General features: G+C 37.8%; 1 protein-coding gene across 2 annotated transcripts; it reads right to left on the bottom strand.

Moving 5' to 3' along the window:
• Positions 1-20684: 20684 nt before the first annotated feature.
• LOC306999607 (uncharacterized protein) lies at positions 20685-23433 on the bottom strand. 2 transcript variants are annotated; one of them, XM_079614433.1, is made up of 6 exons: positions 23210-23433; positions 22983-23091; positions 22249-22488; positions 21299-21446; positions 20853-20979; positions 20685-20743 (listed from the first exon to the last, which is right to left on the bottom strand). In XM_079614433.1, the coding sequence occupies exons 1-3, from the start codon at positions 23394-23396 to the stop codon at positions 22287-22289; spliced, it is 498 nt and encodes a 165-aa protein (XP_079470559.1). In that variant the 5' UTR covers positions 23397-23433; the 3' UTR covers positions 20685-20743; positions 20853-20979; positions 21299-21446; positions 22249-22286. The 2 variants fall into 2 exon arrangements, with proteins under 2 accessions (XP_079470559.1, XP_079470560.1); XM_079614434.1 differs by having other exon boundaries at positions 22257-22488.
• Between the last annotated feature and the right edge of the window lie 3861 nt (positions 23434-27294).

Genomic DNA, 27294 nt, shown 5'->3' with positions numbered 1-27294 from the left:
ATAGCCTATTTCTTATTTTGTTAAATATTTGTATTTAGCAATAATAATCATAATAATTATTATTAGTCATATTAATATAAACAAAATGTTATACACAACCTTTTTATTTGTTAAAAAAACAAAAAAACATTTAAATCTGAATTTTAACCAGAATAATCGCAATTAGATATTTTCCCCAAATCGTGCAGCCATAATTGTTATTGAAACATAGTATAAAGACTGTTTTGGGTATGCTGGAGTACGATACTGTACGGCGCCATGAATAAAGTAGCCTACATGCATGCTTCAGACACTTTGTGGACATAATGTTATGAAGCTTTATTATTTTGATGATTTTTATTGATTTATTATGTAGCTTGCGTTCGCAAGGTATTTGCTCTGCTTGTATGGTCTCTCATTTATGATTAATGGTAACACATATCGTTAGTTTTACATCAAGGCCCAAACACATGTCTTTAGTGTCGTGCCTACACACTTATTTTAACTTCTCTTTGTCTTTTGTAGGATGGAGTACTGCTGAACAACAATTAGGACAGGTTTTCAATAATCCAGTCACTTGGTAAAACGTAAGTAATTTGCACCTTTAATTATTGCTTTGGAGGGTCAGTTTTGTAATTTATCTTTCTTCTCGCCTGCTCTACCTCACCATTCTCGTTGGCAAGTAACTCGATGTGGAAATGCAAAGATTGTGGTGTCTCCAAAGCCAAGCGTTCTGAGCTTCTCAAGCATTTTAAGCTTGATCATAGGAATTTTGGACGTCGTCATCCTTATCCTTGTGTTTATTCAGACTGTCCTTGTTCATTTAAAACTTGGAGTTCTCTGAAGAGCCATGTGTCAAGGAGGCATCCTCAGCATCCCCCTCAAAAAGATGCATTGACGACTTATAAATGCTTGCTTTGTGAATACAAACACACATCATCGTTTACAGACTACTTCCATCACATTGGGCAGCACTTGAAAAATAATGAAACTGTTCCTTGTGTTTTTGGTGGGTGCTCATACAAAACCAATATTTATGGATCGTTTAAAAAGCACAAGGCAAGAAAACACAAATCATTCTCTGAAGAAGACCTAAAGCCTGGCATTGTTGTCAGTGAAAGACCAGTGCCTATTTTTTCTGCAGAAGATGACATTGAATCAGACGAAAATGTCTCACTTGATAAACCTACATCCTCTGGTGTAATAACAGAAAATACTTAAGACTTGCCCAAAGCTATAGAGCACAAATTAGCCTCAGTCCTATTAAAGTTAGAGCACGTTTTTCTTGTACCTGGTGTGGCCATTGATGATCTTTTGCAGGAGTTGCAGTATTTAATTAGTACAGTTTCATTTCCAGTTGTTAATCAAACTATTCACCAGGTACTGCAGGAGCATAATTTGCAGGTTGATAAAGTTGTTGTAGATGAGTTAGCCACCTTTCTTTGCCAGTCACATCCAATTCAAACAGCAATCAGAGAGCAAGGTCCACTTTCCACTACATGGAAACGGAAGGCATACTACAAAGCCCATTTTTCAGTAGTCAAGCCTGTAGAGTATGTGCTTGATCGGAGTGATGGAAGGACATTTCAGTATGTTCCAATTCTACAATCCCTGCAGCAACTTCTGAGTTGCCAGCCAATACTTGATAATACACTTCATTTAAAATCAGCGTATAAAGGAGATGCATGTAAATATACCAGTTTTTTTTATTCACTCAACTTCCAAAGAAATGAACTGCTTTCTGAACCTGCTATCTCTTTAATTTTGTACGTTGATGATTTTGAGATATGCAACCCCCTTGGCACGTCCAAGAAAAAACACAAAGTTTTGGGAGTTTATTGGATATTAGGCAATTTACAAGAAGGATGTCAGTCATCCCTGTCTGCTATACATTTAGCTGCTTTAATTAAAAGCAGTGATGTTAAGCGTTTTGGGTATGACAAAGTGCTGGAACCGTTGATTGATGACCTAGTCACGTTGGAGAGACATGGACTTTTCATTGAAAAACTGGGAAAGACTTTGGAGGGCACAGTTCAATGTATTGTTGCTGACAATCTTGGTGCTCATAGTATTGCTGGATTCGTGGAAAATTTCTCTGGAAAATATGTCTGCAGAGAGAGAAGAATACCAGACTCAAGAAGTTGGATCTGAAACATTCTGCATCAGAACTGAAGAACTACATTCTGCTCATCTTCAGTTTATGAAAGACAATGACTTGCCTCACCATTTTGGTGTGAAAGGGGGGTGTGTGTTTTCAGAGAAATTATCAAACTTCAATGTCTGCACAGGATTCCCGGGCTGATGTCATGCATGATCTCTTTGAGGGTATTGTCCCTTTTGAGATAGCTTTGTCCTTGACAGTCTTTTCATCTAAAAAGTATTTCAACTTGGAACACCTGAATAAAGCAATTCAGAACTTTCCATTCAAATGGAATGACAAGACAAATCGTCCACACACTGTTCCTCTCACATTTTTAGCAAGAAGAACAGTAGGGGGTAATGCCCATGAAAATTGGAGCCTGTTGAGATTTTTTCCTTTTTTGATTGGAGACAGAGTGCCTGCCAATGAACCTGCGTGGCAACTTCTAAATGATTTGAAAGATATTGTAGATCTTGTTGTCGCTCCTTCACACACTAAAGCTTCTATAGCATATCTGGCCTTCAAGATATCGGAGCATAGAATCAGATTCAAAGAGGTTTTTCCAGAGACTAAACTTTTGCCCAAACACCATTACTTGGAGCATTATCCTGAGCTAATTGAGAAATTTGGCCCTCTGGTTGCTCTGTGGACAATGCGATTCGAGGCTAAGCATAGCTTCTTTAAAAGAGTTGTGCGTCACACCAACTGCTTCAAGAATGTGCTCCTGTCGTTGTCACAAAGACATCAGTTTCATATGGCATATCATCTGTATCAGTGCAGCTCTCTTGCACCAAGATTGGAAGTATCACATGTTTCTAATCTTCCCATTGATGTTCTGAATGAAGACATATCACGGACTGTACAACAGAAACAGCCAAAACTGGGTGTTGTATGCTTGGCCAAGGAAGTAACATTTAAAGTCTTCACCTACAGAGAAAGTATGGTCATTGCTCATGGAAAATGTTCAGGACTTACAGAGTTTGGCGAAATTGCGCAAATTATTGTTTTGCAGGACAAACCACTGTTCATTGTCAGAAGACTTGATGCATGGTATACTGAACATTATAGAGCCTATGTCTTGGTCCAGTCATCTGACAAGAAAATTGAACTTTTAGAGCACCATGACCTTACAGACCCATATCCACTTGTTCAGTACACAATTGGGGGGAGACGCATGGTGACTCTAAAGAGATATATACATGTTTGAGGTTAGAATTGTTTATAAATTCTAAGAAAAGTGTAAATGTCTAGCAATTATCTATTACTTGTAATGTATCTAATCTTATTTTTTTATTTTTTTTCACAATCTGTTAGCATGTCAGGAAGAAGATCTGCCAAGCTTTTGGTGATTGTGAGTCAAGATGATTCAAGAAAGTTGCTTCTGCCTGATGGGATTCCCGAATCAGTGGATGAGCTCATTGAAAAAGTGAGAGAAGCTTTTGGATTAAATTATAGATTCAGACTACAGTATCAGGACAAAGATTTTGGGGATGTATTTGTAAATTTGACGAATACTGGAGAACTTCAGAGTCTTGGCACTCTAAAGATTATCCCATTGCCAGACGAAGACTCATTCACTGTCAAACAGATGATGGGACCCATTCTAATGATGATGCTCTGTCCTTTGTTGCCTCTGGCGACACTGATGATACAATCATCCTCTCACCCCCTGGCTCAGAAACAGTTTCTACACGAAATCAACAGTGGCCAAAAGAATTTAATATTCCATGCTTTTCTTATGACACTGAACTCCAATTAGAGAGAGGAAATGCTATTTTTAAGGCTAACGGGACAAGACTGACTGTTACTCCAAAGATGAAGTCTGATATTCTGGAGAAGGTTTGTAATGAGATATACAAGTTTAAATCGTATCCCAGCAGTGCAAACTTCTGTGAAGTTTCAGAGGCACTTGTCAAGAAACACCCTTGCTTAGCAGAAAAAGGATCCTTCAATGGGTGCTATGGGTGGACACAGAGGCTTAAAATGAAGATGGGAAACCTACGCACACAGTTACAAGGTCTTGGATGCCCTGAGTATTTGGTAAATTCTCTTAAAACCAAAGCCCCAGACCATGCTTTTCCAGCAAAAAAATGTTAAAAGACCTAAGCGTGGTGAGGCCAATCATATCCCATCCCTACCTGCTGGAGAGACATCAGCAAATCTTGAAATTGAGCGTCTGGCACTTTTAAAGGAAGTGAAGAAAAGAAACAATGCATTGACAATCAGACAAAAAATGACAAAGACGTTTGCCTTACGCAGAAAAGAGATTGTGGAAAACCAACCTAGTATTCAAGAACTGCAAGAAAGATGGCCAGCCCTGTTTCAACTAGAGGAGGTAAAAACATTTATTTTATTGAAAAATGTTGAAATGTAAGTGACTAATCCTGAATTTACCATAGTTTTTACCATGGGATTTTAGTATGTAGTGTTTTTGAAAATGTCTTGGATGCCATAATTATACCTTTTGTTGTTTAATGCTTTGTGTGTATACAGTGGGGAGAAAAAGTATATGATACACTGCCGATTTTGCAGGTTTTCCCACTTACAAAGCATATAGAGGTCTGTAATTTTTATCATAGGTACACTACAACTGTGAGAGACGTAATCTAAAACAAAAATCCAGAACATCACGTTCTGTTTTTTTTTTTTTTAGATTACGTCTCTCACAGTTGTAGTGTACATATGATAAAAATTACAGACCTCTATATGCTTTGTAAGTGGGAAAACCTGCAAAATCTGCAGTGTATCAGATACTTTTTCTCCCCACTTTATGTATTTTTATAACTAGGCTATTATTATTATTATTATTATTAGGAGCAAAGGTGGAGTCCTCCGTCAAAAAACTAAGGACACTATTAAAGTTATGGATCAGGTATTGGTTGCATGTGAACATAAGGGCTTATGGCAATCAATTTAGTAGTCTTTTGGTATAATAAAAACAATATATCTTGAACATTTTGAAGAGTCTGGACATAAACCTCAAAAGAGAGAGCCTGCTGAAGTGCCTGATCATGTTCCTTGGTGAAGAGACAAGCTGTCTGATCAAAGAATATCAGGTAATGTACAATGCAAACTACTGACATTTTCTCCAACCATGTTTGCCTTAAAGTCATATTTCATTACCAAATCAACACTTTTGTTTTACTCACCCTCAAGGCATCCTAACTGAATATGGTTATATTCTTGAAGAACAAAACAGGCAAAGGTATAATCCTATGTATCATTTTACTTCCAAGCGGTAGAATGGGAGTGAATTGTTAACTTTTTTAAGCTTCAAATAGTGCATCCATCGATCAAAGAACTGCTCGATGCGGCTTTTTGGTCTTAACTCAAGCCTTGAGGTTGAGTAAAACGTGGGGAAATGTTGATTTGGTAGTGACGTATCGCTTTAAAAGTAATTCAAGTAATTGTGTTATAATTTACACATCAGCATGTGTGACTTTCTTCGACAGAACTCAAGAATATATTTTGAAGAATGTTGTTAAGAGCAATTCAACTGAGGGCTCTGTGCTGTTTTGTTACCAACATTGTTAAAAATTCTGCAGTGGACAGTAATTCATACAGGTTTGAAATGACAAGAGGGCGTGTAAATGATGACAGAACTTTGAATGTGAACTACTCCTTTAAAAGGGGTTGGTTCACCCAAAAATGCATTTTGAACACTGTTGAGTACATTGATAATTGCCTCTGATTGGCCATTTTGGTACTGAACTCAGCAAATATGTCTGCAATTGTCTACAATGGTAAACACATGGGAGCGTTTGATTGTACAAGTGTTTAAAAGCATTTTCAAAGCCAAAGATGATTTTTTTTGTCATCACTTACTCTACTCTTGTAACAAACCGTACAAATTGTATTTTTACGCTGAAAAAAATTAAGGTATTTTAATGAAAGTTAGCAACAGACATTTGTGCTCTACATTGACCTCCACAGTAGGAAAGCTAACTAAATTTTGTAATACAGTTTCAGATTAAGTTTTTTTTTCCCCCACAGTCCCTCATTTACTCTGTGTTCTTGTATGTTTTTAGGCTGACCAGAGGGAGGAAGCGGAGAAAGAATTTGAAAAGACCACCATGGCATTTTTTGTGATCCGAGAAGGTGATGCTCTTAGTCGTGCACTGGATATTTCCATTGTCATTGACGGTGTGGAAGTGCTAAATGAGTTGCCCTCTGTTGCATGTGCTTGTGCCATAATGTTTGGATTCATTTATGCACTGAACTTAAAATTTCCTGAAGGACTCAAATATACCTTTGAGGCCTTCCAAAAAATAATCATGGACATAGAGAGTAAGCAGATGAGCCGAAGGGTGCAGAACCTCTCTTCAAAGCTGCAGGAGTAAGCAGATGAGCCGAAGGGCACAGGAACTCTCTTCGAAGCGGAGTAAACTTTTTTTTTCCTTTGACCCAGCTACAATGTTCTGCTGATGGCAAATTTTTTGAAGATGTTAGACTGTATAAAGCTTTTTATACAAAGTTAACTGTACTACTGTTTACTAAACCTTTGTTTTATCTAGGGTAAGTTAAATAGTTTACCCAAAAATTTACATTTCTTACGTTGTTTACACATCCTTAAGCTATTCACGTATTTAACTTTATTTAAATTTGGTTTAGATACATTTTATGACAATTATGAGAGAAGTTTCATTTTTGGGTAAACTATTTCTTGAAGGTGAAAATACTTTTTTTTCCCCCTATCATTGGTAGGTGTTTTATTTAAAATGTTTGGTTTTACACTGCCCATTTGAAAGCAGTTATGGTCAAAATTTATTTTAACTTCAGAAGAATTCTGAAGGTTTGATTGTGTAGTCAGTTCTGATTGACTGTTCATGGAAAGATGACAGAATTCTGAAGGTTTGATTGTGTAGTCATTTCTAAGTGACTGTTCATGGAAAGATTGGAAACTGATTCTTATGTTGAATTTACATTGTATCCAGTGTGTCTATGGATACTAAAAACTGTTATACAGTATGTGTTTTTATAACAGTAACATAAACATTGTAGAAATGTTTTGACAAAAATTGTCAAGTTAATAATGTTTTCATTGTTTGAATGTGTATTTGTATGAGGATACTGTACACATTGTAAAAACAATTGTATTATGACAAAATAAATTGTCAAAAGTTTCATGCTTGAAGTCATTAATTTTAGACAGAGGAGGAACAGAACGGACCTGAAGTTTAAAATAAACAGGCTTGTGTATGAGGCTAGATGTCTGGAGGCTGAAGTTGATGAACACTGGGGACAAGACAATGTTTCCAGCGGGCACCTTGACGTCAATTTGACATCAGCAAATAGTCAAGATTTTGACAACCATGTATGACATGCATGAATATGCATAATTTCATTATATTTTGTATTTATTTCCTTGTGGTTGTAACGAGGCCCAACAAAGGTATCAATCTGACATGTTTTTTTCCGGTCCCTACATCTCAGGTCAATATCATTGACATTAAATCGATGTTGATTTGATGTCAGGGAATAAGAAGTCAAATTGATGTGAAATTTATATCAAAACAATGTCTGAAAAAGTATATTAATTACAATGCGACTCATTTTCAACATCTAAAAGACCTAGCCTGAATGATCTTGAAAGTTGTAGGCCTAGGTCTATGTATTTTCCATGTGTGTTTTTATTTATTTAAATCCTAGCATGTTTACATTTAGTTCACATTTAAAATGACAGCAGACACTATAATGGACTAGTTGCACGCGGCCGCCATGTTTGATTTCTGAATAGCGAGTGTGCGGTTAGACACTTCCGGTTTCACATTACGCCCGGTGCAGGGAGCCGGAGAAAGCCGAAAATTACCTCTTAGGGCCCTTTCACACCTACCTTGTTTGGTCCGGACTTTCGGACTTTTCAGTTTGGTCCGAATCAAAATTGCAGGTGTGAAACCTCCCTCGGACCACGGTCCGGACCAAACAGACGAAAGTTGGTCCGATGAAAAGAGGTCCGGATCAAACTGAACAAAGGTTTGGTTTGTTATAGTGTGAAAGCATTTTCTGTAAGGTTCGGACTTTCGGACCATTTACAGGAAGTTCCGGTGGTTCCCGCGTAGCCGAACAAGACAAAGATAGTAGGAAAAATGAGCCGTGGCAGCACATGGGGAGAGGAGGAATCAAGGTTTTTATTTGAAATATGGTCTGACGACATAAGAAGTCAACTGGAAAAACGCTTGCAGTCTTCTCCTCCTTTCCTGCCGGCGACGATCAAATGTTCGCACAGCGAGGACGTTCATTTGGCGAATTTGAACTAGCCTCGCGTATAGTTGGTGCTGCAGGTAGTAATACCATAATAATAACAATATAGTTTCAACAATATGCGTCTGTTCATTCATTGTTGTCAAAGTTACCCGCCGATTTGACAACACACTGACGTCAGATGCATGTCCGTTTACAAACCAATCAATGTCGAGATGCAGCGCACATAGATGATGACGACAACACGCCAGCATGTCATGTAAAGTTCTTTAGTGCGCTCGCATAATTGCAGTGTGAAACCAAACCAAAACTTACCGAATGTATAAAATGTATCAAAACATGAACTTGGTTCGGACCTTGGTGCGGACTTTCAGGTGTGAAAACGCCCTTATAGTTGTTTATAGAATCAATTATGCCACTTAAAATACTACTAAGATCCATATTACTATCACACGAGCCAATGGTAATTAAATGCATGGATGCATAGTCAGATTAGTGAATGAAATACAACTGTTCACGAACAGAAGATTGTATTGGACTCATGCTGCATACGCAATGACAATTATGCCTACTGTAAATACAGTTACAACTACGGTTAGAGTCGTTAAATAAAATACCCCGTGAACATTCACACGTTTGCCCTGTGATAGGCTAATTTATCTCCATAAATACTATTTTCTCAATTCTGCGCATATATTTTCACTTAATCAATATTATCATCACATATTTTACATTTACATTTTTAACTGTAGGGAACGTTACCACAAAAAATTACTATAAGTTTGTGTATATTTTACACATAGTAAAATACTGTATGCGCTGCTTATAAACACCAGACAGATAATGATTTATGAAACAGATGCACTTTACTCATCGTACTCATCTTGCAGTAATAGAAAGCATAGAAACGCACATGTGAAATACACTGAAAATTATATGCCTTTAAAAATGTGGTCAGGTAGAAGTCATCCCTCCGGATCTTCTGCATCCACTCAGCCCGTATCGCAGCGTCAACGGGGAATGCATGAAAGCTGACTTTGTTGTAACGTAACGAAACGGTACATATAACGGCACACAACAATGAAGTGTTGAGACTGTCACCCTCCGAAAGGCAAGTCGCCTCTCTTGAATCCTAAAAACACTCATTGTGAAAATTTATCTCTCTGGTAATGGAACTCGGTCGCTGTTTTCTCTTGCTCTCACTGTCTCCCGCTCTCGCTGTCATATCACCGGAAGTACTGGCCCGCACACTCAGGGTTCGAACGTCAACGGTCGCCATATTGTGCACGGAGCGAATTGCAGACAAACTAATTTAATCTGATATTGAAGCTGATTTTTTAAATAATCATCATGGACTACAAATTGACTACAAAAAGACGTCACATCCTGGCCATATCGCACGGAAAAGTAGCAGATCTGCATAACCGCTCTCGGATTCGTCGAGGTCGACGAGTGATAAATCTGTGCTGTTGTCTGTTGTGGTGGAAGATGGTGATGAAATTGAAAACAATCCATCTCGTGCTCTAATTGAGGGTCGACTTAACAACACTGAAATGCTCTCAGTTTTAGCTGATCACCTCCCACACCTTACAGACTCTGAGAAGGTTGACATTTTGGACGTTGTACATCAATTTCAAGAGTTGTTTAGTGATGTCCCAAAACAAACTCATGTCATCGAGCATGACATTGATGTCGGAACAACAAAACCGATAAAGCAACATCCGTACAGGGTCAATCCTTTGAAACGTGCTGTGTTGAAGAAGGAAGTACAGTACATGCTTTTAAATAACATTGCGGAACCTAGCATGAGTGCATGGAGTTCTCCATGTCTCTTGGTGGCAAAGCCTGATGGTACGTTTTGGTTTTGTACTGATTATCGGCGTGTTAACGCAGTTACTAGACCTGACTGTCACCCATTGCCCAGGATGGATGATTGTATTGATCAGGTGGGTTCTGCAGTTTTTCTTAGTAAGTTTGACTTGCTGAAAGGCTATTGGCAGATTCCCCTTACCAGTCGTGCAAGAGAAATATCTGCATTTGTTACCCCAGATGACTTCCTGAATTACCACGTTATGGCTTTTGGAATGCGTAATGCTCCCGCAACTTTCCAGCGATTAATAAATACAGTGTTGTCTGGCTGTGAGGCCTATTTGGACGATGTGGTCCTTTATAGTGCGTCATGGCCAGAACATGTTCAGCAGATCCGGGAGCTATTTTGTCGACTGTCCGCAGCCAATTTGACAATCAATTTGGCTAAATGCGAGATTTGCAAAGCAACAGTCACTTATTTGGGTAGAATAGTAGGAGGTGGCCAGGTGCGTCCTTTGGATGCCAAAGTGTCTGCTATCTGTAGTTTTCCTCCCCCTGCCGATCGTCGTGAGTTGCGCAGATTTCTTGGTATGGTTGGCTACTACCGTGGTTTTTGCAGAAATTTTTCATGTGTAGTAACTCCACTGACTAATTTACTCAGTCCAAAGGTGGTATATCAGTGGTCTGACCAGTGTCAGAGTGCCTTTGAGAATGCGAAGGCATTACTTATTTCAGCTCCTGTCTTGGCTGCACCTGACTTTGCGACACCTTTTTTTTTAATGGTTGACGCGAGTGATCAAGGTGCTGGTGCTGTCCTACTTCAAGATGGGGTTGAATGTCCATCACCCCGTTTGCTACTTCTCCAAGAAGTTTAATCAACATCAACGGTGGTACTCCACCATCGAAAAAGAGACGCTGGCCCTTGTTCTTGCAGTCCAACACTTTGAAGTATATCTGGGTGCTTCAGATAGAACGATCGTTTATAGTGATCATGACCCTCTGAAATTCCTAAGCTGCATGAGAAATGCCAATCAGTGTCTGATGCGGTGGAGTTTGATCTTACAACCTTTTAACATCGAGGTTAAGCATATCCATGGTACTGATAACGTCTTGGCAGATGCCTTATCTAGAGTACCTTAGACCAATATTCCTATGATTACAGTTACTTGATAACTGTATTGTCATAACTCAATTTTCTTTACTTGTTTGTGTGTTTTGTCATTTAAAATACAGTATTGTTAAAAAAAAAAAGTTTTGAAATTGTCACACGCATCTCTATTGGTGGGGTGTTTGTGTGGCATTATGTGTTTTGTTATTTATATTATGATTGTGGAGACTGGAGTCACCATTTTGGTGTGGGGGTGTGTTACGTCCCTCCACTACCTGTGGTGGCTCTGTTACCTCTACTATTGTTTGGCAGTATGTTTTCATTGGTTATTGTGTGCAGGTGTGATCGGTAACGAGTGGGCGGAGAGACACCCTTTAAAAGTTGAGGCACTCCGTGAAGAGAAGAGTTGTGTTCCGGCCACCACGCCTGTTATTGAGCTTCCTGCAACGTTTTGTCTTGTTGTAGTTAATTTCCCATTTTCTGTTTTGTCTGTAATTTACTTAATGGTTTAATAAATCCCTTAGATAAACGAGTCCAACTGACTTTGCGGTCACTTTATGTTGTGGCCAGTGTGCCTGGTCATAACATGTAGTGATAGGCAAGATGATTCTTTTGATGAAGACTGCCAACCATCAACCTCTGTGGCATAATTTCCAACTACTGCTTCTAGTAGTTTTGGAGAAAGAGAAGGAGCCAGAAGCAAATACAAAAAAAGAGGGAGAAGCAGTGGCAGACTGAGAGAAAGAGGGGAAAGCAATGACAGAGGAAGAGAGAGAAGCAGTGACAGATGGAGAGGAAGAGGGAGAAGCAGAGACAGAGGAAGACTGAGAAGCAGTGACAGACTGAGAGGAAGAGGGAGAAACAGTGACAGACGGAGAGGAAGAGGGAGAAACCGAGACAGAGGAAGACTGAGAAGCAGTGACAGACTGAGAGAAAGAGGGGAAAGCAGTGACAAAGGAAGAAGGAGAAGCAGTGGTAGAGGAAGAGGGAGAAGCAGTGACAGACGGAGAGGAGGAAGAGGGAGAAGCAGCAGTAGAGGGAGAGAGAATGGTCATGGCAGAGAAAGATCTTCATCTAGCTCTAGTGGTGTTTCCACTAGCACCGATGATGAATGGTGCACCCAAGAAGAGCCTGATGTTTCACCACCAGTGATAAAATTCAGACCAGCTCGAACACCTAGACCTCAAATTATTGAAACAGAGTCCTACAGTCCTCTTCAGTTGTTTCAACTTTTTTTTTCATCCTCGGTTTGTCAGACCATCATTCGGAATTTGAACATTTATGCTGCTGAGCACCTGGAGACAGCAAGAAGGCCAAGGCAGGAAATCTCCCTGAAGGGTTTGGTGCCATCAGTTTCAGACTACTGGAATGGGTCCAGACTGTATGGCATTAGGTTTCCTGCATCTGTGATGTCCTGCAGGAAATTTCAGGCCGTATCCTCAGCCCTCCACCTCAGCGATACTAAGGTAGACTGAGAATGCAAAAAATAAAGGAACCCCTGCGTTTGACCGTCTGTGCAAAGTCAAACCATTATATGAGCAGATTTGTAAAGGATGTAAAAGTTTTTATCACCCACATCAGAAAATTGTCATTGATGAAAGAATGGTGGCATCAAAGGCAAGGATTTGTCTGAAGGAATACATGAAAGCGAAACCTACAAAGTGAGGGTACAAGCTTTTTGTCCTTGCAGACTCCCTAAATGCCTATACATGGGATTTGTTCATATACGAAGGGAAATCCATAGTAGCTCAGAGCCAGCAAAACAAAGGTCTGAGCTACGAATCGGTCATGGCTCTGGTGGATGAAAAAGTCTTGGGATCAGGCTACAAATTATATGTGGACAACTTTTACACCAGCCCGATGCTCTTCAGGGACCTCCTCCAGAGAAACATCTCTGCTTGTGGGACCATCAGGAACAACAGGTTTGGCTTCACACAAACCACCCTAAACAAGCTGCCCAAAAATGCATGAATTAAAAAATAATAATAATCAAATTTTGTGTGTTGTGGTGTTGTTCGATCAAGTAGTAAAGAAGTGTCACCAATGGAGCATGGGAATCCCCAACGGAGGAAAAAATTACACCTAGTGACCTTTGTTGTTACCGCAGCTAAAAGTCTCACAGAATCTACAATATTTGTGACATCAATTCCAAATTTGGAACAAAACTTGTATATAATTTTTGCTTTAAATTCCTAGCATTATTACACCGTGTCCTAACTACACGCGACGCGATAAAATTTCAGCGACAGCAAGTGTGTCTGTCCACACTAGACGCGACGCGACTGTGAGACGCCACACGTCAATCAAAAATCACAGCCATTCAGAACAGCGTGTGGGCGGAGTCTCTCTGTGAAAGCGCACTGCTGGCCCGCACTCGCATTGGAAATGGGTAAGGACATAATCAAATCAAGAAATAACATTATTAAAAATCAAAACATTAACAAAATATACTCATTGACTAATTTTGTTATGAAGTACAGTTGTATGTTTGCATAGAATTCAGTTTGAACGCTATATTATATGCTTTCAAAATCTGAGGTAAATTATCCATTGTGGCACAGTGACCTATTTTTAACTAAAAATAATGTGTACTCATAACCAGTGTAATTTCTTCATATGACAATCAGTTTATTCGATCTTGTTCATAGGGAAATTCATATCCATCCCGTCGCTTTATTATGGATGGAAGGAAAATTATATTCAAACTCAAATGAAACAATTTTAATACTATACAAAAAAAATAATGAACACCTGAGATTATTAATGACCAAAAAGATTACAAATGAGATTATTGAATACGAAATATCGCATTCATTATTTCCCCCATTTAGGTCCGAGGTTCAAACGAGAGCTCTGGAGGAGGAAGAGAGTAGTGGCCTTCATTTATTACAGGGGAGGAAGACGAGGATGTGGGTGCATCCAATAAATCAAAGAAGAGCAGAGCAAGGGGCCTATCACAACCTAGTGCAGGAACTTTTCCTGAGCACGTTTTTTAAATTATTTCCGTATGTCCTCCACTGATATGGAAAATGTGCTGTCCTATGTTGGGAAGGACCTGAGGAAGCAGACCACATCATACCGTGTTCCAGTTGAGCCACAACAACGCCTTGCTGTAACACTAAGGTAAGTAAAATACACTGTACTGTTGTTTTATTTTATTTACCAAATTGTCAAATAAGCTGTCTTAAAGTCCGCGTGAACCGGAAGTTGCAAACGACTTTTCTCAAGTGTTGTGACGCATTTCCGAGTGAAACGGAATATTGAACAGAGGGCAGGGTTTTACTTCAGCGCTCCTCCTCTCCATCTCTCGCCCATAGCAGAGTAACGGTTCGAGGGGAGTGGTTAAGCGTTTAACCAACCCAAGTTGTCAAGCCTATGTCATCAGAAAAGAACGCCATTCCAGACCCGGAAGTAACTTTTCAAACTTTGATTAAACATAACTTCGGCAAACAATTTTTTTCCGTGTATTAACTTGCACGGATTAATTGTTCACCACAAGACTAGTAATATCCGCTAACAAAGTAAATAGGGTCAATTTTGATTTCATGCCGACTTTAAGTGGCTTATATGCCAAGAAAGTCTGTGTAAAAGCACTTTTTTTATCCACAGTTAACCCTCTGGGGACCAAGAACGCGCCCGCGCGTTTTGCTTGTGTTTTTTTTTAGCAATGCAAAATAAACTCAAAATGCTCTGTTAATTTTGATCTTTCATTTTCGTGTTATACATCAATCGATCCTGTTCAGTTTCTATTTTTTTTCTGTATACTCACAATAAAAATAAAGTGTTTTGCTTTTTGCCAAATAAAGAAAAATTAACATGATGCGAGTTCTGCACTCTCTCTGTCAATGAACTCCAATTTGAAACGCGTTCGAAAATGATCTGTAACTCCGCGAAAATTCAGTCAAACAGGCAAACATACCCACGGGCATAAAGCTTGAGATCGCATCTTTCAAATGAAGTAATTTATATAAAAAACAAATATTCTCAGCTTCTGTAATCTGTATGAAAAGAGAGCGATTCCAGTCGAGCTCATTACAAGCTCATTGACTTTAATTCGTTCACGCCTACTGACGGAGCGCGCTATTCACAAGATAATGTGTTAAGCCATCTATGCAAAACAGGTAAACGCCCCCAAGCAAATGCTTTAAGTTTCATCATTCAGTCACCTGCGCGTTGGGAAGATGGCACGACACAATATTCTTCAACTTTTTTAAAAGGAATGGAGCTTCATCACTACCTACGCCTGCAACTCGGTGTGCGCTTAGCAACAGATTCAGAAATCAGAAAGAGTAAGTAGGCTACATATTTTACCCACTATTATTACAGATATTTTACAGATATTTTCACAAATTAATATGGAAAACATGTCGATTTTACTGGTTTTCTAAGGCCAAATTAGAACCTGGAATTGATATTTTTCCCGCAGTGCTGAATGAGAAGAGCCATTAATATTATTAATAAACTATTGTTTTCTAAGTCGGCTAAAAACATCTCCATCTCCGCTGTTAAGCAGATGCGCTTTTAGAGAGAAATACTCCTTTCATACGCATTACATAATCAGAATGTATTAGCTTTTGATTCGAATTTGTTCGTTTTAAAGTGGACATTTCAAGCTTTAGCTACATAGGCTATATTTTGTTTCTGTTCTCGCGCTCCAGTTCACGGAGATCATGAAAGCGCGCCTGATTGTTTTATTTTATTTTACAAAAGCACAACGCTTTCTTGTTATTGTGAGTTTACACAAATACAAGTAGTTGCGAATAATGTATTATTATTTTCTGTATGACCAGAAATGATAAGAGTAGGCTATTTTAAGTTGTTTCACTGTTGATAGGAAAATGCAAGTGTTCTCGTCCGCGGCTCCGTGCCATGCAGTCTAACCCGTATTATGAATGACATTTGACGAATTGCTTTGTTCCTTTTTTGGATAGTTTTGCGAAATATTCCTTTTTGCACAGTTGGTCACAAGATTTGTGTGCTTTGCAAAGGACAGCTTGGTAAAAAGGACACACCAAATGCCAGGCATGTAATGTTCACTTGTGTCTTCAGTTGAACATTTAGTTCATTTTTCATTTTCATTTATATTTTTATTTCATTCTTTTGAAAAAGAAATGAAAAGGAGCAGAAAGAAGATAAACTTATAATATCTGCCCCTTATCAACATAAGTTAAATTACAATTCCAAAGAGGTGCGCTTACAACACACATCTACTTTACAACACATATACAAAGACATAAATCAAATATCACATTTCCTGCTAAATTGATGCATTATATTTTTCTATTAGTAATGCTTTTAAAGTCTTCTTAAAAACAAAAAACGATGTTGAAGTTTTAATTTCACTATTTAGATTGTTCCACAGACTGACACCTTGTATTGAGACACATCTTTCCTTTAATTTTGTTCTAAACTCGGGTTTCTGAAAGACTTCAGTTCCTCTTAAATTGAATTTACTAGCTCTCTTGATGAATCTATTTAGTTCCTCCACATAGAGGAATTACAATAAAACTGAAAAATTGAAAAACAAAAAAGATTCAAAGCTCTTTGTTTAGGCTTGCCTCATGATGGGCCATTGGGGGTGTGTCTGTCACACCCTGGGTCTGAATCTCATTAATATTGATGGGCCATCACCACACCCATGCATAATCCTCGGTCTTACAAAAAAACGGTCTTACAAAGTTTAAATCATTGTATTGTTTTATGTGAACGATTAGGCAGGATGTTTTTCACATCATTTTGAAGCCAGAACTCAAAGCGACAGCATCCATTAGTCAAAAGTCTCCGGAACATATATTTAGTATGCGTTTTGTGGTCTATTTCAGCAACTTTCATTTTTATTTTTTTCAATAACCACGCACAAACATTATTCTCTTAAAAATACAAACATGTACATACATGTTGCTCACACATTATGGTAGCCCTGTTTGTGCTATATAGAGTGAATTTACACCTTTGCCATTAACATGTTTATAAATAACTGAAAAAAGCACAAATGTCAGGGCATTTCAAAACATCCAAGGGCCCGAAAAACACCTTGGTCCCCAGAGGGTTAAATGCAAATATTGTTATTGTTTTTACTGTTATTAGGTGAATGCCTCAAACACAATTATATATAAATATGAAAATTATATTATTAAGGTAAATATATTGCAATTCCATTTGGGGGCACAAATGATGATGACATTATACAAGACTATTCAATTGATGACTATGCATAGAAGAAACAACTATACAGGAAAAAATATATATTTTTCCATCAACCTTATAAAAGACCACACAAATGTGCTTCAACATAGCCTTTACAAAAAAACAGTAGTAGACAGTAGTTTATAGTTTGTAACAAACTTGGAAATTATATATGAACAGTATGCTGCAAAATTAGTCACATATGATGCTGTAAACAGTATATTTGGTTGTGCACATGGGAGAAACTGGGTGTACACCCTCAAGACATTTTTAAAGGATAATTCCGGTATTTAACACTTAGAGTCTATATTGTAGTTTGTTTTGGATGAACAAGAGTGGTGGACAACATTTTTTTGACAATGGTTCCTCTCTCGAGTTTTTGACTATAATAGAATTGGCCATGGACCCATTTAACATTGGAGTCAATGGGCATGTCCGAAAATGTCATTAGTTCTCTTTCTCAAAAATACAGTTAGTTAATCATAAATTTAGGGCATAACATATCGCCGGCGTTGGGTCGTCTCTTCACAGGCGTCGAGTCGTCTCATCACAGGCGTTGGGGCATCTGAAGTCTCCATGAGAGGCTGGATACATAACTGGAGCTGACGAACTCTATTTGAGTTATCTCGAAATAATTAGCGTAGCTGCTGTTCATAATATGAATGCATTTGATCTGATTTAACTGTAGTAAAAAAGGTACGATGCATTATGTGAATGCTTGGCTAAAGAGATGCGTCTTTAGTCTAGTTTTAAACTGGGAGAGCGAGTCTGAGCCTCGGACAGTATCAGGAAGGCTATTCCAGAGTTTAGGAGCTAGATGTGAAAACGCCCTCCCTCCTTTAGTGGACTTAGTTATCCTCGGTACGACCAGAAGCCTCGAATTTAGCGATCTTAAAGAGCGCGATGGATTGTAGGGCGATAGAAGATCCCTTAAATACACAGGAGCTAAACCATTTAGGGCTTTATAAGTCAGTAACAATACTTTGTAATTGATACGGAACTTAATAGGTAACCAGTGTAGAGATGATAAAATTGGGGTTATATGATCATATTTTCTTGACCTAGTAAGAACTCTAGCAGCTGCGTTTTGGACTAATTGTAGCTTGTTTACGGAGGATGCAGGACAACCAGCTAATAAAGCATTACAGTAATCTAGTCTCGAGGTCATGAATGCATGAACTAACTTTTCTGCATCAGAAACTGAGAGCATGTTACGTAGCTTAGCAATGTTTCTAAGGTGGAAAAAGGCTGTTCTTGTGACATTTGAAATATAATTTTCAAAAGACAAGTTGCGGTCTAGTATGACACCCAGGTATTTTACTGTAGGGGATAAAGTAACAGGACGTCCATCTAGATTAAGGTTGTATTGTAAGAGGTTTTGTGGGCAGTTTTTTGGACCAATCAGTAATACCTCCGTTTTATCTGAATTTAATAGAAGAAAATTACACGTCATCCAATATTTTATATCTTTAACACACTCTGTCATTTTAGATAATTTAGTGTTATCATCTGGTCGTGATGAAATATATAATTGAGTGTCATCAGCATAACAGTGGAAACTTATTCCATGTTTTCTTATAATATTACCAAGTGGCAGCATATAAATTGAGAATAGCACAGGGCCTAACACAGATCCTTGCGGCAATCCATAGTTTACTGACGTTATCTTCATTTAAATGGACAAAATGGTAACGGTCTGATAGGTACGATCTAAACCAGTTTAATGCCTGTCCCTGAACACCAGTGTAATTTTGAAGTCGATCTAAGAGTATTTTATGATCTATAGTGTCAAACGCAGCACTAAGATCGAGTAAAACTAGTATTGAGATACACCCTTGGTCAGAAGCTAAAAGTAAATCATTTGTAATTTTAACGAGTGCAGTTTCTGTGCTATGATGTGGCCTGAATCCAGACTGAAACTTTTCATAGATATCGTTTTCTTGCAAGAAAGAGCACAGTTGAGCGGACACAACTTTTTCTAGTATTTTAGACATAAATGGAAGATTTGAGATGGGTCTGTAGTTTGCTAGGTTATTTGGATCTAATTGTGGTTTCTTAATAAGAGGTTTTATAACTGCCAGCTTGAACGTTTTTGGAACGTGACCTAAAGATAGAGACGAGTTAATAATATTGAGAAGAGGCTCTTCCACTACAGGTAACACTTCTTTCAGTAGTTTAGTGGGTATTGGATCTAATAAACATGTTGTTGGTTTAGATGCAGTGATAAGTTTATTTAGCTCTTCCTGTCTTATAGTTGTAAAGCGCTGTAGTTGTTCTTGAGGGGCGATAATTGAGGCTGAATCATAAGACGCTGTCAGAGATTGCACATTTTATTCATTTATATAAAGTCGCGGGGCAGTGATTACAGATTCTGTGCTGCTGGGTGTTGCAGCGCGATCTCCGCTCGCTGAGTGCAAATGATGAGATGAAATTAAAACTTTATTTTGAACAATTAAAATAAAAAATAAAATAAAAAAACAGCAACACAGATGAAATATCCATCAATAAAATAAAACAAAAACAACAAAACATTTAGCATAATAATCAACCAGTTCGAAAAGGGATTGGTAGAAGCCCTAGGCTTATCAAAACCAACTCCCAGTAACTACCCAAACCAAATCACAATCGAACAAGATAAATCAAACATAACGTTTTAGATAATACAGAAAAACTACTAAATTAAATAATGCTCTATCTTAATATTAAGATAAAGAAGCATAACAGAAACCATTATCAAGCAGCATAAACAAGTTATGAATTATCATTCACCCTCACCACTTAGTAATATTAGCTTTCTAAAATAACATGTATTATGATTTAAAGGTAAGTTATTGTAACCAAAAACTACTAAAATGTATTATTAAAGACTTACATTTTCTTATAAAGAAATATAGTATTCTAAACTTAATACTAGCCTAAGTATAGAGGCTTTAAGTGTCACACTTTTGTACTGTAGGTGTTGTGCTCTAAACTATTTGACAGTCACAAAATCATCTTTGCTGGTACTGGTCGTGATATGACGTCACGGTCTGACGTGTTTTATTTTATATAAACATGAATTCAACATACAACAAATATTAACATCTCAAAATTCATAAAATATACAGTCTACTTGACTTCACTGCAAAAAATATCATTATTTTAATCCTGCCAAGAGAGGTCATGCCCCAAATGAAAATGACACCATGTAAATTTCAGAAATATGAGAATTTATTTAAACATTTTTACAAGATAAACATAAAATAATAATAAAAATTGCAAGAACAAATGCATTAAAACAGAGAAATGGTATGAACTCTCAGGCTCACCTCAAGCATATCCTAAAAGAGGTACAGAATGACAGAAAGAAAGAGATTAAGAGGGGACACTCAATGACACATGGTTAGTCAAAGATCTCAATAGTAAATGGTAACAACCTTCGACACATACCTTAGGAAGAATTAGTTTGTTTCAGAGCCCGCTCTCTTCTTCCCCCATCCCTATCAGATGCCAGCTGCAGCCATCTTTTTATACATTTTTTCATTTCTCCATCCAGAGCACTGGCAGTATTGCGATTCTGTTGGATAGATTCTTTGTGATTCTGTGTGGATATGTGACATAAGTTTGCCCGTTTAAACTTAAAGCTGGTTTTCCTAACTTAAGACCAGATGGGAAGCACTTTATGGTGTTATACAGTCATTTCAAATGTGATATGGAAAATGTCAGTAAAAATGATAATGATTCTGACATGAAAACTCCGAATGAAGTTCACTAAAAATTTTATCACAGCCTCACTATCCATCTTCTCATCCAACTATAGGCAAGAAAGTGTCAATGTTTTTACTATAATACTGAAAATTAAGTAACACTATGAAACGAATACAAATAAAACTTACTGAGGACAACATCTTTGATGGCAAGTTGTTCAAAGCCATATTTCCCATTTAATCCACGCCAATTAATCTGCTTTGCCAGCTGGTTTGTCATGATTCTCCACACACTCTCTTTCACAGTCAGCCCCCCTGCCAGTCCAAAATAGGTGACCTGAAAGACAATATTGACAAATGGTCTGGTCACAAATATGGTGGGTGCCCTAAAGCGAAAACATAAGAATGTAGTGATGGTGAATAAATTAAATATCGTTGATTATGACGGACAGGGAAAGAGTGATAATAATGGTGGACGGTGTCCTACCATGCTTTTTTTTTTTTTGCCCCCCCAGCCAAGTAAAGAATGAGGTTTGTCTAGATAAAATAAAATTGCAGCTCTAAAATGATAAAGTTATTGCGTTTGTGTTTAGAGGCTTGTTGGTGTTTAGCCGCTTTGATATGTTTGCTATTTCTTAATTTTTACTGCCTTCTGCAATGTAATGTCTTCTAGGAAGGACAATTGTAATTGTGTTTACATGAAGGGTTTTTAGTCCGATTGAGGCGTCAATCGGATTATAAGGGTCCATGTAAATGCAGCTACTGTGTGACGCTATACTGTTTGCATTAATGCAATAGACATGAAGAGGGCACATATATTTGAATATTACAATATAAATAAATCAAATATAAATAAATAAATCAAATTTGAACAATATTTGATATTCTTGATGCAAAGTTATCTAAATTAGTTTGATATATAAAATAATAAAAGCTTGTTTGAATAAATGTTCACTCCCTAACACAAATAAATAATCACTGTTGTACGCAACTGGTTTTAGAAGTCATAATTAAACAAAAGCAAATATCAGTCCAAAACTTTTAGCTGTACCAGAAATAAAAGCCAATATTATAATATATAATATATAAAGCCAAGTAGTTTAATGAATTCTGCTGTAGTTATTGCTGAAAACACTTACGATCACACATTGGCTGATTATTCATCCTGGGCTGGTTCTCAGGGGGGTGCCATGGTAGAGGTCAGTTTGTGGACACCAGGAGAAACTGCTGGTCTGGTAGCAGCTGGAGGAGAGATGACAGCTGGAGGAGCAATAGCTGGTGCAGGGGCTAAAGTTAATGGAGCCCTGTCGGTTTTCCCTCTGGGTTGCTCATTAGGGATGTCGTCTTCACTCTCCGAGTCAAACAGTCTGGATGTGACTCTTTTAAACAAAAGAAGTTAAGTCAATATAGCAATTATGATTAGAGCACGATACAACATTTTAGCATCGATATCGCGATCCACAAAAAAAAGTCACATCACAGGATGTGTTGTCTAGCATAGGATGATGAAGAATTAACCCTGCCAGCAGAAATTTCCCAAACCACACTAAGTTCTAAGTCTCCCATTAATGTTTAAACTGAGATAAAATGCTGTATTACACTTTGCGTACCGAATCAAGAGACCAGTACCAAAAAATTCTGCGTACGAATATGTGTACCGTTACACCCATAGAACAAACAAATGACCTTAAAGAGAAACAGCAACAAGACTGACTGAATTGCCAGATAAGTAATTTGCATTAGTGTAGTATATAGCCATATACATAACAACATTTGTTGTGTAATTTGGCAAACAAAAGAAACTCACATTTATGTTAAAGCAAAATACAAAAAGAAAAGAAAATTACATTTTACCACACAATGAGTGATATACCTTCTCTTCCTCTTTTTATATGCTGGACGGTGGTCCTCGTCATCCTCTGTTTGCAGATCTGCTGTCTGCAGTGCTCTGGGGAGCAACAGCCAAGCCTCACTAAATGTATCTGAAAAAATAAATTCATTTTAGATTAGTTTTAATGTTTCCACGCATCAAATTCTAATATATTTATTCTTGAAGTTAATGCAGTTGTGATTAATACTTAAATCATAATTTAATCATACTTTTTGTTGCCCTTATCCTGATGTTGTAACTTGGCCAGGATTCATCAGGAGGGTCACCTCTCATCACTACCCTGTTGCATTTCTCCCTTACTTTATATGGAGGCCAGAGGCTTCGACCATCCTTAACCCACGAGGTTGGAACAACCTCTGTGTCTCCCGTGTCCAGGAAGTCGACAATGTGATACATTTTCTTTGAACAGAAAAGGATTTAAAAATAATTTTAAACCCCAAAAAACTAAACCTTTACAACGATTTACAATAGTACATAATACAGTGGTTGCATGATTATTCTGTGACAGCGTAATTTCTGAGATGCAAAAAAAATCACTCATATGTGTTGAGTCAGCTTTTCTTTTCTTCTTTTCTTACACAAGCAATATATATATATATATATGATCACATGATCCTTCAGTAATAATATGCTGCTCAAAAGAAGCATTTATTATCTTATTTTTTAAATATTATTATTATTAGTATTGAACATATATTTTTATATAATAGTAATTTTTATATTTTAATTTAATATATATATTATTATTTTTTCAGGATTCTTTTGACAGGGTTCCTACAGGGTTTGGAAAAGTATGGAATTTGATTTTAGTAATTTCCAGGTCTGGAAAAGTATGGAAAAAAGAAAGCAGAGTATGGAAAAAATATTTGCATTTCCAGACTATTTCCCCTGTTTAGTTTTCTATAATAGAACATTTAATGAATTAAAAATAAATGCTCTGCATTCACAAGTTCACACATACATGAAATCAGATATAGTAATTTATCCCCCTTTTGACTGGGATAGAAAACCAGCCAAGAGTGAGGTGATGGGGTGGTGGAGGGATGCTGTGAAACTGTCATGATGGGACACAGGTGATACCGGCTTAAATCCACTTTTTCGGGTGAAAATGCCATGCCTAAGACTTTTGCACAGTACTGTATATGATAAACTTTTTTGTGCCCTCGAGAAACTATTCACATGTACACAGGAATTGTTTTGCATGCTTGCGCATTACAATTTCTAGTTTTATATATAACCTATGTCTACTGACACTACATCCATCAAGGCCTTTTACAGCGCAAGCCCCGATCTAAAACGGTGTCTAACATGCCATCTTTCTGTGCAAGAGCTGGTGTAAGCATAGCAGGACAGAGTCTGTCAGCGCAGCCCACCAAGCTGGCCGGTCTTCCGCAACGTGATGCCATCGCTCAGGGTTGATGTTAAAGACATTCAATGTGAGCCCAAGATGATCATGTTTTACACTGGATTTAAAGATTATGAGACCCTCAAAGCACTCTACCTGTCTCTTCAACCTACAGCACAGTCTCTGGTAAGATGGAGTCAAATGCAGAGACATAATAAAACAGAACAGACTGTAACCACTGGCTTTCAAGCTCACGACATTTGTCTCTTAGACCAGTTTTTCTTGTTTCTCTGCCGTATGAGGCAGGGACTTATTTCTGCAGATTTAGCTGTAAGGTTTAATCTGTCAAAGGCCACAGTCAGCCGGATATGTATAACTTGGGCTAACTACCAGTATTTCATGCTTGGCACACTACCAGTATGGCCAAGTAGAGAGGCTATACTGCCGTGCAAAGGCAAAAGACCTTAACTTCAATTTTGGTCAAAATGAGTTATTGCCTTTTTTGGAACAATGGACATCAGTTTTATCATGTGGAAAAATATCTTAAGTCATTTTTGTTATTTTCTGCTGAAAATAGGATGTTGTTTTTGCCTTAACTTCCAAAAGCAGAGGGAAAGCAAAGGCAGAAACCCTTAACATCAGTTACAGTCTTTTGGCTTTGTTCCGCTGCACTCTAGAACTCTGGAATTCAGTTACGCTGGAGTTAAGGCACTCTGCCTTTGTTTTACCAACGTTAAGATTTTTGCCGCGCTGAAGTTACGGTGTTATGCACAAATGTATTGAAGCACTTTTGACACACCCACTAACTTAAATAAAGTGAAAATAAAAATTGTTGCAGTGGTTGTTTTTTATCTAGAATAAAGAATGGCCTATTTTCGTGGGAAAATGATGTTGGACATGGCTTTGAAACGCAAACACGAAGATCAAGGTAAGGATATATGGATACATTAAGTTTTTTTTTATATATATAAAATCTACTTCAGATTTTGTGCAATTCAGCTAGGATACTGGTAGCCTAGTTAGCTAGCTAGCGATAACTTGGGCTAAGATAGGCTACTTGACACAAACTGTTCCTAATCCAGAAATAGACTACATGATATGGTGTGCCAGTTATAAAACACAATAAATCAAAGCCTGGATACTATCCAGCCAATCTGACAGAAAACAGCGCGAGTGGGTTGGGGACGCCTCACGACACACCTCCACTGGCGAGGAGAAAACATTACACACAGACCAACCCAGCAGATATAAATTAGATCGCAGCTTACCTTTTTTTTTATTAAACATGGTCAAAATCCATTGAAAACAACATCCACTGAGAAGACAAATCCATTGTTTAAATCCATCATGTGCCGGCAGGCTAGCCTAATCTATCAAAGTGCAAAGTTGTCCGGAGGTTGACATTCAATTTTAAGTGTCGCTGTGGGTAGGCTAGTATTAGTAGGGTGACGTCCGGTTTATACCAATCACTATGAAATTGTCCCGGTTAAACAGTTAAAATGCTGACAGCTAAACTGTGTAAAAGTGTGACTGTATTGTAGAGGATTCCAACAGCGGGACGTACAACTGCCGCTAAAGCTACTGTATGAGCTAAAAGACACAAACTAGCTAGCACTTGGTCACTCACTGCTGTCGATAAAACAACACAGACGTGTCACGTGAATAAAGGTTGCGTTTACTTAAAACTGGTAAAACTCGTGGTGCATTTATAGTTTTTTTTAATTATACATATTTATTTTATCGTATTTAACATATGTTAAACGACAAAATATTTTTTTAAATAAATATTAAAATAATAAAAATTAAATTAATTAAAATAATTCTCACTATTTTTTAAAGCTATGATATATCATAGCTTTAAAAAAAAATTGTGAGAATTATTCCATATAAATTATTTTGAATAATTAATGTTTTATAAGTCAAACTAACATTGCTCCAGTATTAAATGTTACTAAAAATAAGACAATGAACAGAGGGTAGGCCTACAAATTGTTTCGGTAACACTTTACAATAAGGTTCATTAGTAAATTAACTAACATGAACTAACCATGAGCAGTATATTTTGTTACTGAATTTGTTCATCTTTGTTAACGTTAGTTAATAATAATTAAGCTGTTCATTGTTAGTTCATGTTAGTTCACAGTGCATTAACTAATGTTAACAAGATTTTAATAAAGTATTAGTAAATGTTGAAATTAACATTAACAAAGATTAATTAATGTTGTATACGTGCAGTTCATTATTAGTTCATGTTAACTAATGTAGTTAACTAATGTTAACTAACGAACCTTATTGTAAAATGTTACCGATATAAAGACACCATCTTGTCTATAATGATACTCATTAGCTGCATGTGTCTAATTTTCTTTTCTACATTTCAGTTTCTTCCGAGTCTATTTCTGGGGTTAATGCACAAAATGCAGAGAGCATGCCCCCCGCGAAACTAGAGGCAAAAGAGTGGACAATTCTTCACAGTTATCTCGACATCAGTGGATTCAGCGATGATCTGTTTTATGGAGCAGATGAGCTGTTCACCATGAGCACACCAGACCCAACTCCTCTGCCACTAATGACACCAGAGCCTGTGATTGCCCATGTCACGGCCCCAGACTCAGTTCTTCCACCAGTCACACCAGCCTCAGCTCCAGAGAACCCTACACTGTCTGTCCTTGTTTCAAACGGCCAAGCACACTCTCTTGCTCCTCCACCAGAGCCCACAAATAGACCACCAATGAGGGGACCATGTGGAGCTAAATGCCGACGGCAGTGCTCTGGAAAATTTTCAGAAGACAGGCGGCTAGAAATCTGGTCTGAGTACGGTAATATGACGTATGCACAGAAACGGGCCTTTATCTTTGCCTCAGTCAGCCAGGTTCCAACAGAAAAGGTCTCTGTCAATCCCAGTCGGCAGCGGAGCAGGTCGTTTGTCTACAGGCTGCAGGATACCCA

Source organism: Phoxinus phoxinus, assembly GCF_949152265.1.
Source record: "Phoxinus phoxinus genome assembly, chromosome: 5".
NCBI classification, from domain to species: Eukaryota; Metazoa; Chordata; class Actinopteri; order Cypriniformes; family Leuciscidae; genus Phoxinus; species Phoxinus phoxinus.
This window is presented reverse-complemented; position numbering and strand designations above follow the sequence as displayed.